The following is a 15236-nucleotide window of genomic DNA, read 5'->3' on the forward strand; positions in this document are numbered from 1 at the left end:
TGATTTTGTGACCTTTACGTGCATAGAAAGTAGTCTCCCATTGTAACAGCTCCTTGCTGTTTCTGGTCTAAGATTAAATGAGGGCATTGCAGACGCTTCCATAGTTATATTTTGCAGTTGCTGTCAATCATTGTTAAGGAGAGGCACTATTTAACCCTTGCAAAACCAAATGGAAGCTCACTTTTAAAATGGTAGACTCTTTGCGTACTGGCATCAAACAGTGACCTGTTTACTGATGATGACTGCATTCCATGCACTTCATCTGACAGAGTATTTATTTATGCTCAGTGATCAATCAACTTATCCACAAAGACACATGGACAAAGAAAAGAATAAAAATGGGAAAAATACACACTACTGCTCATTTTAAAAGCTGCTGATCCAGCTCTGGGAGGGAATAAGAAGTGCCTGTCTTGACAGTGTTGGGCACAAAATGGGATCCAGCCTCTAAGAGGAAACGTGTAAATTGCAGGGCATTGTGACATGCACACCCACACTCTCACACTTGACCAGTTTAGAGTTTACATTTAACTAAAAATTCATGATATCCTTTAATTGTGTTTGGCATAGTAGGAGAGCAGTTAGCACTGATGCCTTTCAGTGAAAACCATCATGCCTGTGCTTTGCATGGATCATGATATGGGCAGTGTATGTGTAAAAATGTGCACATTCTCCCCCTCGTTGTGTGCGATTTGTACTTTGGTTTCTTCTGACATGGGTGAGAGGATGATATCCAAATTATAAATTGTCCTGTGTGGAACGTTGTACATGGTTATGGTGTATGATTGACTGGCATCCTATCCAGCTTTTATTATGAGATAGGGCAGTATGGTCAAAAATGCATATCGCAGTATAATTAAAACTTTTCAAAATTTTTGCGTATGCTGCAGTGTAGTGTATCTGTATTGTAATACAGAATGTAATGTACCTTTTCAGACTAAAACCAATTTACTTGCCTAAGTCAGTCCTTTTTCAGATTACAAGTGGTCTTTTCTTCACTTTTCATAACTACCTTTTTAAGTAACTAATGTGATTCTATAAAATATCTTTATTGTGCAAAATAACAAACAAAAGAACCAAACAATAAATAGATAAACCCATTTATTGCACATGCCTTTTTAAACACAAATCTGTTAAAGATATATGCAAATTAATACTATATACACACTGTAATTAAAAAAAAATAATAATAAATAAGAATGTAAAAACAGGTATTCAATTGGCTCCGCTTTCCAATTCCTTTAGATTTCCATTAAACTAGATACATGTAAGCCTAACTTGGCATTAACGTGTTTAAGACGACCTGCATAATTTTCTTTAATTTCTTTGGTCAGCGATGTCATCTTCTCTCATCAAGAGAGTGCTTTTGTTTGAAAAGCTCAAGTGCTGGTTTGAACTAGAAGACACTGATGGCATGTCCACCTGAGAAGGCATCATTGAGTTCCTGCAGGAGGTTCAAGGTCTTGTTCACTGACTCTTAACATACCCACATATTTCCCAGTTGGCAGTGAGTGCCTTGTTGCCTTATGATTGCTTTGCCCTTGACTTGCTGCCTTCTCTTGCTGGTTTACTCTTTTGATCATTTACTGATCCAGTCCAGTTGATGTCTGTGTTATCACCTGGTGGTTTCAAGTTCAAGTCCCTTTTCCATGCATTGGAGAAGCACTGACCGTTTTTTGGTTTTTGAGTTGCCAAATGCACTTTCCATATAAGCATCTTTGACACTTCTCTCTGTTAAATGCAATAGGCAAAGCATATAAAGTACATATTCATCATGCTAATATATAACTTATCATAATTAGGATCATTATTACCATAATCTACAGAAAGTATCTACATGCATAAAACACATATCATATCAAGAATCTATTTTCTGTTGGCAGATCACATTTTAGGCTAGATTATTTATAAAAATTAAGAGCAGAAGCCCCAGCACTGATCCCTGATCACTTTGTTTTAAAAAGCCTTCCTTGCAGCATAACCCGTTTGCTTTATTTGTTTAGACCAGTTTTGTCATCTCCATGGTGATTCTCGAAACCTCTGTGTCTATCAATTTGATGACCAGCCTCTCATGTGATACTTTGAGATGCACCACTTTTGCTGCCCCTGAAGCCATTTACATTAAAAGTATATTTCAGCGGAGTGCTCCATTTTGTATTGATTTAGACAAGGTAATATCTGCCCCGTTTATTTAAAAGTTAGGTGTATTGTTGATTATTAAATTCCATTTTAACTTTTTTTTTTCTGTTTGGGCTATCATCCACCTTTTAACATAAGACATTATGCTCCTTAACTAAAAAAGCAATTGGGATGCAGGTTCATATATGCAATGACATTTTCAAATAAAAAACATATCTCAGAAGTAAAGTGCTGGCTTTTTGAAACGATTATCACAACAAAATGGAAAGGCAGCACACCTACCAGTGAGACAATATGTTTGAAATAGCAGAAATTGATGTTCATATTTTTTACCTTTTTGTCATTTTGCTACGTTAAAAAGTTGAATATTTAGACAGTGTGTACTGTCATTTAAAGAAAGGAATTTGCTTTCATCCTCATGCTTCAAGGTGTGAAAATCCCCACTCTGAAGAAGTGTAACTGTAAAGCATTTTAGAATTCTAAAATGAATATTCTTTTGCAGTACTGTGTGATGTTAAGGGCATTATGTAAAATTACTGTTTGGGTCTGCCTATCTCACATCAGAGGATTTGCTACCCCAACCCGAGCAATAATGTACACTTACAAAATGTAAAGGAAGGAGTGTACAAGAGATGCCATTGTTTACATTGCCACCTTCTGTGTCTTTTATATGTTTGCTGTATTGCTTGTGTTTTTCCTCTGGCAAGTCCAATTTTCTCCCACAGCCTAAATGGATGCTGTCAAATTAATTAGTCATGAAAAATTGTTCCCATATGTATGTGTCTGGGAAAGGTTCCAAATATTCCTTTGTTCATGCTGAGCTCTTATGTCATAAATAATTCCCTAAATTAATATAGCTACTGACCTATATTAGGCTTTTACATTTTTTGTGAACTCTGCCTGTGGTATAAGTATGTGTGTTATTTAACATTTTAATGCTTGGATCTGTTAGTAAATTGTATGTGTGGCTTGTCTTCTTTATGAATAGCTAAAAATGCAGTTCTGCATGACCTGTTTATTTCTTCCATTGTCTTAATAAAGACCTGAAACACTGTTCATCCCTGTTTGAACCTTTCTCTTTTCCATAACAGTGGTACTATTGGCTGACATCATGAAAGTTGTCAATCTGAAGCAGGCTATCCTGCAAGCCTGGAAAGAAAGGTGGAGTGACTACCAATGGGCTATCAACATCAAGAAGAACTTCCCCAAAGGTACTACTTGGGACATGCTGAATTTAGCAGGTAAGTGTGCTTTGTGTGAAGAGACAGATGAGTAGGAAATTAAAGCTAATTGTAATTTCAAAATAGGTGATATAAATCATATCACTTGGCAGGCTGTCATTACTCAGAGATCACCAGTAATTTTCTGTTAATTCTCTTTGCCTCTTTTAGAAGCATTGCTTGAACAAGCTATGATTGGGCCATCTCCTAATCCTCTGATTTTGTCTTACCTGAAGTATGCAATTACCTCACAGGTAAGATAAAGAAATAATAAGTCTATTGTTTCTCTGTGCTTGAACAGTCTCTGGTATTTTAAGATGGCAATGAAGACAGTCCAAATCACATCTGGATAGAAAATTCAAATAATCTAAAGGAAGCTGGGACTCCTAACCTATGCATATTATACTTCAATTGTGTAATCCTCCAGTAACTAAATGCATTTCTAGATTTGATGCTGAAAAAATGACATAACAGCACTTTAAGCAATAGAAAGAACAACAAAAAAAAATGTATGGTTAAAGGGCATCTCCTACTCTTATACAGTTGAACGTCAGTTCACGAACGTCTTGGAACATGTACAAATCGGTTTATGACCAAAAAGTTTGCCAGACTTTTGCATCTGTTCATGACCACACACTCGGTATACGAACAAGCCAGTTTCCCTTTCAGTTTATGCGCGCTGATGATTTCCGCACATGTTCAGTCTCTCCCTGTGCATTCCCTGTGCAGCGCGCAAGAGCGACACACACACACACACACACACACACACACGACAGAGCACGAGAGAGAGAGAGAGAGACACACACACACACACACACACACACACGGGCAAGAGAGAGACACGCACACAAGCGGGCGCGAGAGAGAGGGCTGGACACATAAGCCCGAGAAGGCAGTTAAAGAATGCACCAGGCTTGTTTTTAAAGAGACAGATTGGAGCATTGTTTTAACATCGTTGTATTTAATGAAGACCTTTTTTCTATTGGATTTTAACCTCCACTTCTGTTTACAGAAATCAGTTCGTAGCATGCATTGTTGCAATGTTACTTTTCTTGATGGTTTATTAAATTACGGATTTTTCAAATGTTCATTTTTTTCCCTGTGCTTAACTCATTAAAAAAAGTGTTTTTAGCGAGCGGTTCGTAGCGCTATAGCGCAAACTCTTGCAGTGTTAGTTTTCTCTGTTGTTCAAGGTTTTCTCAGTGGTGTTCATTTATTGTACTATTACGCTGTGCATTCTATGGTTTAATTAACTATAGTTGTGCCTAAAAATCTAAAAAAAAATATATTTACATACAGTTCTTATGGTCTGAAACGGATTAATTGTATTTACATACAATCCTATGGGGGAAATTACTTTGGTTCATGACCAAATCTGGTTACGACCAGAGTATTGGAACAAATTATGGTCGTGAACCGAGCTTCCACTTTATGCTGAACCTTTTTTAGGCTATATGGGGACCTAATCCTGGTATTTACAGTACTCATGGGCACCTTTTGATTTGATTATTTTTATGCTATTATTTTATACCACAGACACGTATTTACAAAGGGTCTCTTCCTCTGACTTGGCCCTCTTACCAGAGGCCTAGAAGTACACTATATTGCCAAAAATGTGTGGATACCAGACAATCTCACTTATATGAACTTTTTGGATAATATAGAGTTGGCCACTAATTTGTGGCTGTAACAGCCTCCGTTCTTCTTGGGGGGTTTTCCACAAGCTTTTTGGAGTGTGTCCATGGGGATTCGTGCCCATTCAGCCAAATAGATGAGGTCAAGTACTAATGATGGATGAGAAGACCTGGCTCTCAGTCGGAATTCCAATTCATCCAAAAGGTGTTCAGCAGGATTGAGGCCTGGGCTCTGTGCAGGCCACTTGAGTTCCTCCAAATCAAACTCATCAAAGCTTGTCTTTATGGACCCTGCTTTGTGAACAGGGGCAAGGTCATGCTTAAACAAAATAGGGCCTTACCAAAACTGCTGCCATAAAGTTGCAATAACACAATTGGTCTAAAATGTATTTGTATGCTTTAACATTAAGATTACCCTTCACTGGATCCAATGAAATTAGCCCAAACCCTGAAAAAAAACTCCAGACTATTATCCCCTCCTCCATCAAACTTTACAGTAGGCACCATACTGTGTGGCTGAGCTGCTACTGATTCTCAACTCTTCCACTTCACAATAATAGCACTTATGATTGACCAGGACACATCTAACAAAGCAGGAATTTCACATGCTGACTTGTGACATTGTTGGTATCCTGTGGCAGTGCCATGTTTAATGTCATTGAGCTCTTCAGTACATCCCATTTTACTGCCAGCATTTGTCAGTGGAGATTTCATGGCTATGTGCTTGATTTGATGCATCTGTTAATAACGACTGAAACACCTGGACTCAGTAGTTTGGAGTGGTGTCCACACACATTTCCCCATATAGTGTATTAGGGTGAGGTTCAGTGTTTTTGCTGTTCCTAGTATTGAGCTCTTTTTAACTGAGAGTGATGGTGTAATACCTGGGGTCTGATGAAACCACTCTCTCAGCTTAGGGTGTCACAGATCTGAGTGCTTCTATCATAAAATGGACCTTGATTTTCATTTTCTGCATTCTGTTTAGTATATGGGGGACAATCAAAAGGTTTTGAACTTGAACCTGGAACTAATTTTCAGTGGATCTGATTTGTAAGTGGTTAAAGTTTAGCTCATGTGTACTACAATTTGTGAATTAAACAATTGAAGCGATTATGTTTTCTTGTCCCAGAAGCCCCAAACTGCAAAATCAAGTATTTTGCTAATTTTCTCACCTGGTTAATGTGCACCAGTCTCATTCATATTGTGCAGACAGGAAATGGGCTCCAGATTTCCATTATGACAGGACACCTTTCCAAGATGATTCAAATTTTGTCTGAACTTCAGCATTGATGAAAGAAGAAAGTTTTGTGAAAGGAGTTATATGAGCAGATATATTTATTAGTTATTTGTCAGTTAAATATATTCTTCATGCAAAAGTAAACTTTGAGCAACTTGACCATGGTCTGTGCACTTTGGCTGGCCCACATTGTTGACTCCTGAAATCAAGTTTTTCCCCTGCCAATGTTCAAGAAAGAATCTTGAGTTAGGAAATTTTGAGTGGGAAGAATTTAAGAATTGTTTCATAACTGAGGGGAAGAACATGGATCCCTTAGTATGACCCAGACTCCACAAACAGCAACCAAAACAATGGAAGTATGTTGATTCTCCAACATTAAAGATATTGTAGGTCCAAGCCTTTGCTTGCAAGGTTATGTTCAGACTTAATGATTTTGATGGTGTAGTCCATATTGTGATTATATGCCTCAGCAGTCCCAAATAGCCAGTCAACATTATACTGATTTGCTTTGTCCTTTGTGGAATCAATCAAAGGAAAAGTGACAAGAAAAATTGACCACCATTCCCTTCCTACTTACCCTCCTCTGACAATGCAGAGGTTACAATGTGCTCTATGAAATTGTGATTTCAAGGAGATGCCACACCCACCTTATTTTTCAGTCCCGGTCCTATGTGACCATCACTTGTTCCCCAATCTGCAGGGCTACCTTATTGGGATGTGCTGTTCCACTGATGAAGACATCACATAAGCTACAGAAAAGTAATTTAACAAACAAGACAATGTTCTGAGTGGCATAGGTAATCCTAATGAATGGCATAGCAAGTGTATTAATGTTCACTCGCATTAAAAATTAAACTTTTTTGGTTTTGCTTGCATTTCTCTTAATGATCAAAACCTTTGTCACCTCTCAATGTAGCATTTGTATTGCTCAGTGTTTTCCTAAATAATGGGTCAACACCCATTTGGTTGCACATGATGTCCGAACTTGAGTTGTGCTGAGTCATGAATTACAATTGTGAATGACAAAGAGTTGCGAAAAGTTTGCAGAAGGCCTTGCGATGGGTCACTGCTTGCACAGGGAAAACAATCCCCCAGATGGCAATTCTCCAAGGGGGAACACCCTCCAGGGATGACAGTCGGCAGTGAATCTCCAAGGGGGGACTCCACCCCCCTCTGGTGGAGGATCATGGCAGATCCACAAGGGCGGATCCTCTGGATAATGCACCGCAGCAACATGAAAAAGGCAAAATCTGGTTGCAAGAAAAGAAGTTTAAGAACCACTGTTCTTGCCAATAAATAATGATTCACATACCTGAGGACACCTTGTGGATATTAAGGAAGAGTGCATTCACAACAAAAACAAGTAGGTACTACTGCACGCCAAAAGTTGTGTGAATCTGGAAGAAGCCATTGAATAGTCTTGATAATTTTTTTTGTAATTATATAATCTAATTATTACATATTTAGCTTGTACCTAATTAAATCATCTGCACACATTTGTCAAATACTGTATCTAATATTTGTCAATTTTCTTTGTTCCCAAAACAGATGGTGTCTTATTCTGGTATTTTGACTGCTATTAGTAAGGTCAGTAACATGACTATGTATTATACATGTGGTACACTTGCAATGAAAATATCAATTATTGAGGAATATTACTTTTCTAAGCATTTCTAAAGGGTCCAGTTTGAATAAATGCATGCACAGTTTCAGTGATCATATAAATAGTCAACAGATTTCTGTTAACTTGTGCAGTATTTTGTTGAACCTTCTCAGAGTTGTTCATTAATCAGGTTATTTCATTATTGTATTTGTTTTACTTGAACAGTTAGATATGAATGTTAGTTGCATGTTAAATCCTACCATTTCAGCCCTTTGCTCACCCTTTGTCATAAACAAAAAAAATCAACAATTGTGGAATTCGTTTTCACACATGTACCATTTACAATATGGCTATGATAACCAAAGGTCAATCAAATATGTCCTAGGACACATGTGCCTCCTCTTATCATGCACTGCCCAAGGGCCGACTTCAGTGCTACTTCTGCTGATGGATGGAAAAATGACCCTATGGATTTTTTAAACTTAGTCTTGGCTGTATTTGAATAAAGGCATGCATTGGTTCATTGGAGTCTGTCAGCTGCCATGCGTTTTGGAGGAATGCTTTCAGATATACAAATGCCTTAAAAGAAATAACATTTCTACAGTTATCTATTTTTCAGTGTGGCTCAAGGACAATAATTGCTGTAAACATCCTAGTGTGAAAACGTTTCAGGTCCTTACCGCGTCAACATACTTGTAAGAGGCAGTGACACACCACTGCAATGCATCAAACTTCCTGTTCTTTTTTTACCCACTGAAACATTCATGACTCCATCAATGTCATTAAACTGTTCTGTTAAAGTATGTCACCGGATTCTGTCTTATATTGGAGGACTGTCCTAGTTGTTCAGCTTTAAATTTATATCTTTAATATATTGATCTGGATCTTTCAGTTAGGACAGATGAAAGGTAACAATGTCTCCTAGTATGATGGCATATGAATGACAGTTTAGTAAACAAAAAAAGACCACAGGTGCTTCATTCAGAAATCAGAAGATGTGTTTTAGGTGGCTTTGAATTCAAATGTGAATTAGTAGTTACATTGAACATCTGCTGTAGATGGAAGAAATGATGAAAGTTAGAAATGCAAAAAGCATCTCATAAATGATGTACAAGGTTATTACAGGATATAAAAAAACACTTTGCAAGAATTAATGTATCAAAAATCTCAGCTTTAAAAGTGGAAGTGCAGCTGACTAAAGGTGTTTGGGCAATATTCTGTCTGTTGAGCCAACAGGTGTCAAAACAGTGTATACAGGTGGTGAGCACACTGCATGGGTGCAAATGTGTATTAAATACTAAATATACATTTGAAATTCTCTTCTATTATTGATAATATTAACACACTTGAATTTTTAAGTTTGTGATGATGAAGATTAAATCTCATCTGTGTTTTTAATTGGCACAGTGCAGTGGGTTGTTGGCACAGACATTAGCATTGCTTCCTCTTGGATGCAGTTTCTTAGATTCAGGTTTACACTTATTTCCTGTGTCTGTTGTGGCTTTTCTCTGGGTATTCAGGTTTTCCTCTCACTTGCTCAAATGTGCAGATTACGCCAGTGTCACTCTATATGACGTTAGATTGGAGAGCATGTCACATTTAACAATTTCACTTGCTGGATCTGATTGCCTTAAGGATGATTGGTTATGTGACTATGCTGGAAAAAATGAAATCTAAGCAAGTGGAAAATTGTTATATCAAGCCATTAAATCTTGTTTTCCTAATAGTTAGATTTATCAAGAAAATTGCATTTAAGATTATTTAGCTTATTTTAAGAAATGTTATTCAGTGAATTTTGCTTACCATGTTGACAGATTTTTTTGCTAAATAAAAGTACTCCCATTTAAGATTTTTTTTCTCTAGCTTTTGTATCCAAATTTTTTTTCAGTATAGTAATCACGATGGATGACAGATATTACATGTCTCCCCCTCAACCTTTCAGCAGTTTAAAATTTCCAACGTATTGCAGACTTGCTGCATTTTGACATCCAATTCATGTGCTGTAATATAGTGCCAGTGGCAGTTTTCCAAGATTGGCGAATTTAGCCGTAGTCTCAGCCCATGTTTTTTTTTTTTCCATTAAGTGGTACAGCAAACACAAGAGCCAGTTTCTGTTATCCACAGTACACAGTGTTCCTGTTTCATTTAGGCCATATTGTATGCATTGTGCTTCTGACTGAACGCTGATTGATTGTCAAGTCATGTACATACAGGAACCCACCCTACATCTTAGGACAAAATCAAACCTGTGGCTCGTCACAGATCACTATGACTGAATCTCTGGAGAAGACATACTCTGACTACACTGTTACTGTCAATGACTCACTAATGAGAGTGAAGGCCATAATTGTATGATGTGACATCGGTCTTAGATTAGGTGGTGACTGTAAATTGGTCCCTATGAGTGTGAAATGTGTGCTCTGCAAAGGATTGACACACTGTGCAGGATTACCTCTCACTTTGTGCCCAATATTGCATTTGGATTGGTTCCAGCCCCACTCTGCCTATTATTCATTTTGTACAGCATTCAAAATCTTGAACACGTACGCTGCTTGTGTGAAATTACATTCTGGTAATTCATTTCAACTTGTATGTAGCGTCAGCAAAATCGAATATTCGCCCTCTTTTTTATGTATGCTTTATATCTATGTGGGCCAACTTGTAGTTCTGAAGGCCACTCAGAACTTCTGATAGCAAGTGACAAAAACACATAAGGCTTAGTTTTTTTTTCACATTAACGTGATTGTTTATACTGTGGATTATGTTTATATTGTCTCTGTTCCCAAAGTTGAAGTAAGGGTGTGAACACACAGCATGTAAAGAAAAGTATAGATTATGAACTTAAAAAATGAATATCAAATCTGAAGAACACATCAATCCAAATGTAATTGATGGTACAGTATGTTTAACTCTTTCAGGGCTGATGTCGACTTTTGTCAAAATTCTGGAGTAGAGGACGGTAATCAGCTGTAAACTGCAACAAAACTCACCCGTACACTTTAGTTCGACTCTCTTTGCTAGAAGGAAATTTACATAGCTTTGTTGATTTAACCTCGATTAGCGAAGAGCAAACAACCTCTAAATGGCACAGACATCTGGCGAGAGACCAAAGTGAATGTGCAAAGCAAAATACTCCATGGACGTTTTACATAATTTCGTTGAATAGGACTCTGACTTGTCTGATTCAGAGTTTGATGCAAGTGATCTGGAGATTGAGATCAAAAACGAAAGTGAGGTACCAGCATCATCTGATCGCTCCCCAGGCAATCGTGGTGCTGAACACTTTCATGTAGCTGATGCACCTACAGCAGTGTTTGCCTGGGAGGACCACTACTTATGATGACAAGCAGTACAAACTAAATTGCATCACACTGCAAACGCCACCCACCTGCTGTGTGAAGCCAGCCAGGCAGCTGGCCCACCATGCATTCCTGCTGACCATCGAGGTGTCCCCAACACAGTCACAGAGATGCCGAACATACGCCAACAGCAGCCATAGCACATAGCAACAGACGTTTTATGTTGACTTATGTGTGAAACCTTTGCTTTGTGTGCTTTTCAGAAAACTGAGTTTTTTGGAAAAAATATTCAGCCCTCAAAGAGTTAAGAAAGCATATTATAAAACACTAGCTGTGTAAGCCAGCACGGGGTCCTAGAAAGTAATGAAATCATCCAAAAAAAAATTTAAATATAGACATGTCGGGTAATTGGAAGGATCTACTTTGGGCATCTCTCTCATAGGAGGTTTCGTGTTGCTGACGTACTCGCATTGTGCATTAGCAGCTAAGCGACTGTCTTTCTTCGGAGGTTTCCTTTTGCCAGCATGCTCACCTCGCTTGGGTATTATCACAGGAGGAAAAGTAAAAGGGATACTGTTTTGCCGATGTTCTCGCCTTGCTTCTCTATTAGCCACTAAGCCAGTGATTCTTCGGAGGTTTCACTTTGCCAACGTGCTGGCCTCACTTGTGTATCCTCGGAGGTGGAGCACTTACCCCGACTCCACCTCTCACTTCTGGGCCAGACAGACAGACACGTTTCTACACATAGACGTTTACATATAAGATAAGTGTTGTCTCCTAGAAAAAGCAATCTGTTGCGGACAGTGCAATTGGAAAACAAACTGAAGGTTTGAGAAAACAAGAGTTATCCAAATGAACTTGATGAACCAAATGGTTTCCTGTCATTTTGGCAAACTTCTTAGGTGTTTAAAGCAAGAATTCTATGCATTGGGATTTAACAAGTTGTCATAATTTCCTTTAAAATTAGTTTTCCTAATTAGTTCTCCTTCTGGGAACACACCAGATGTTTTATTTTTACTATAAATTTTTATTGCGGTTGCCTGTTTTAGATGTATATGTAAATACACATTCTGATTCAGATCTAAAGTGGTAAATGGCAAACAAATTAATAAAACACTGCCTAAATGTGATATTCCTTAAGGCTCATAATAGTTAAAGGATGTACAGTGTTTTTTGTTTCATCTCTCATGAACTTTTGTTTTCTTTCAGTTTGATGAGTTTTCTCGGGAGCTCTGCATTAAATCTCTTCTGGAAATCATAGATATGTTTGTTCACAGATTAAGGTATGAATAAAACAGAAAAATCTGTTACTTTTGCCAAACTGTACTATTATAGAGGTCAAGCATGTATTTCCTCTGATTATGTCTTTGCTAAGGTTTGGTTTACTGTCAAACAAAAAGTGGCTTAGTCAACAAAAGAAACTTGTAGAGTAAACAAGGAAGTAACATTGTTTGCACAATGGAAAAAATGAAACCTTACATGAATTAATGTTATGAGCTCATGTAAATCCCAGACTGGGCTACCATTCTGTTTTTTTTGCTTAGCTGCTTTACCAGTATTGCCATAGAAAGAGGTCATAATGGTGTGATTTGCATTGATGTTGTTTCACACAAAACACTGAACTTCCCTCCACTGATTTTTTTTTTGTTTCTCCCAGTCATTCTTATTCCAGATTTGTTTATATTTCATTTCAATTGTTCATTTATTAACAATTCTTTTGCATTTGCCTCTTTTTCCAACCATATGATATATATATGTATAGCTTCATTTCCAGTTACTTCTTTCCTGGGTCATTTATTGGAAGTTAAATTGTTACTTTTGTATGAATTGTTCTCCAAACTGAATGAATAAATCCCCCATTAAACCTGGTTGTGTAGGTGATTCTTAATTTTTGAGGAATCAGGTTTAGGAGTAATATGCAGCTTAATGATTTGATTCACCAGTGTTCTGGCTTAGTCCAAATGGCAGAAGGTCTCTTAAGGTGTACAGTACATGAGGGTCATATTATTTGTCTGGCACAAAAACAAAATAATTATTAGCATCTAGACTTCTGAGATGTGATTATTTTTTGCCATCATAACAATTTTATATTGTGTTATTTTCAGAAAATTTCAGCCCGTTTCCTCAAATTTATTTACTTTCTACATCATCTGGCCATCCCTAAGCTCTATGAAGTAGAAGAAGTTAATGTCTCCTTCTAAGACCCCTATCCTTTTAGTGACTGAATTTAAGGAGATTATGGACATGGTAGTTAAGGGATAAATCATCAGGGCTGGAAGGAATCCAGTCAGAATCCCTGTCCACTTTTTGGAAGAAATGATCTACCCAACTCTTTCAAATGTGAAATATAGCTGTTGCCTCCTCCGTTACTTTGACAATAATCATTCTCCTACAACAGGGTATGGAGCCATCTAAATGTTTACTGCCCAGATTTTCCACTTCAGTTCAGGGGTCAAGCTGCTTGTGAAGTTGTTTGCTCTTTGCCCCAAATCAGTCATTCACAAATCAGTTGGTACAAATTTCTGAAAGGCATTGATATAGTAAATCCAGCAGAAATGTTTCAGCTTAAGGGTGAATCACGTATTTGAGGACATCAGTCGAAATTAAGGGGAAGTGCATTTAAAACTGAAGCCAGGAAGTACTTCTTTATGGAAAGAGTTGTGGGACTCTGGAACAAGCTACCTAAACATGGAGTTAAAGCAGAAACATTGACTATCTTTAAGAAAAATCTAGGTGAGATATTGGGACAGCTTAGCTAAACAAACAGGCTTGATGGACTGAAAGGGCTCCTCGTTTGTCCAATTTGTTATATTCTTTTCAACCCTACCAGACCACTTTTATTTATAGCCTCCACACAACAGGCACCATCTGCCAGCTGCTTTGTTATTGATGCTGCTCCAGATTTAGGGCTGGTTTTATACTTCATGCTCATAACACGTTTTTGCACACATGATGACTGCCACGCATTCCCAACATTCATTTGATGCATCCTCTGAGCATTAATGTGATGCTTGCATGAGTTGCAGTACCAGCAAAAAATCAGGAGTCACAGTGTGTTCAAATTGGAATGTGATGTCAGAGTCTTTGTTTAGTATCAATATGTGACAGCAAGTTGCTTTGAAGATCCTACAGGATTCATGTTCATGGTTTGATGTTTGATGAATGGTTCATGAATGTGGTGAAGCAAATCATCATACTTAAATGCTGACATACAGATGTATTTGTGTTGCTTTCTTGATCTATTTCTTGCAGAGGCAATACAAATGTTGTATATTCCCCATCATAATGATGTGACATTTTAAAGGGCTCGTATACCATCTTCTGTGCCATCTTTTTTTTTTTTTTTTTCTCCACCCACAGAGAAAAAAAAAATTAAGGACACAGTGAAGTAAAAAAATATCTATTTCGTGATTATGAAATTAAAGTGGAAACTTCCACTTTAAACTCCTAGTTTATTTTGTCATTAAAGTAGAACATCATAAATGTCATCTTAAAACTGACCAACTTATTAATTGCTATGTGCTTCAAGGGCTTTCTTCTGCGCTGACAGCAGCGGCAAGCAGCGACTGCCACACAGAATATGTTAAGTTTATGGTATTCCAGCTATCTGCACATTTAGAATCCTTAGATTTATACTTGACTAGCAAAATACCCGCGCTTCGCAGCGGAGAAGTAGTGTGTTCAAGAAGTAATGAAAAAGAAAAGGAAACATTTTAATAATAACGTAACATGATTGACAATGTAATTGTTTTTTCATTGTCATGAGTGTTGCTGGCATATCTATCTACATATCTATCTACATATCTACATATATACACATATACACACACACATATACATATATCTATCTATCCTATCTTATCTATCTATATCTATCTATGTATATCTATCTCTATATCTATATCTCTCCTTTGGGGTGCGAGCAGCTGTTGCTGGGGATGCCAGAATCCATCGAGGAAGAAAAATTAAAAACATTATTTGTACAAAAACTTAATTTATCCATCCATTCCTAAATAATTAAATGGGCAGGCTATTTTGTATCAGTGCAATACGCTGCTTGTTAAAACGGATGACTCCTGCTCTTACGTGCACTTAGTGCTGCGT

General features: G+C 37.5%; 1 protein-coding gene across 3 annotated transcripts in view; it reads left to right on the forward strand.

Annotated features, from left to right (window-relative positions):
* Nucleotides 1-15236, forward strand: part of med24 (mediator complex subunit 24) — a 52299-nt gene that overhangs the window by 4820 nt on the left and 32243 nt on the right. For all 3 annotated transcript variants that reach the window (XM_039739744.1, XM_039739746.1, XM_039739745.1), the window contains exons 2-5: nucleotides 3231-3380; nucleotides 3531-3613; nucleotides 7779-7817; nucleotides 12342-12415. In XM_039739744.1, coding sequence (XP_039595678.1) covers nucleotides 3251-3380; nucleotides 3531-3613; nucleotides 7779-7817; nucleotides 12342-12415 — 326 coding nt within the window. In that variant the 5' untranslated portion in view covers nucleotides 3231-3250. The remainder of the gene's footprint in view (nucleotides 1-3230; nucleotides 3381-3530; nucleotides 3614-7778; nucleotides 7818-12341; nucleotides 12416-15236) is intronic.

The sequence above is a fragment of the Polypterus senegalus genome, chromosome 17 (assembly GCF_016835505.1).
Source record: "Polypterus senegalus isolate Bchr_013 chromosome 17, ASM1683550v1, whole genome shotgun sequence".
Classification (NCBI taxonomy): Eukaryota; Metazoa; Chordata; class Cladistia; order Polypteriformes; family Polypteridae; genus Polypterus; species Polypterus senegalus.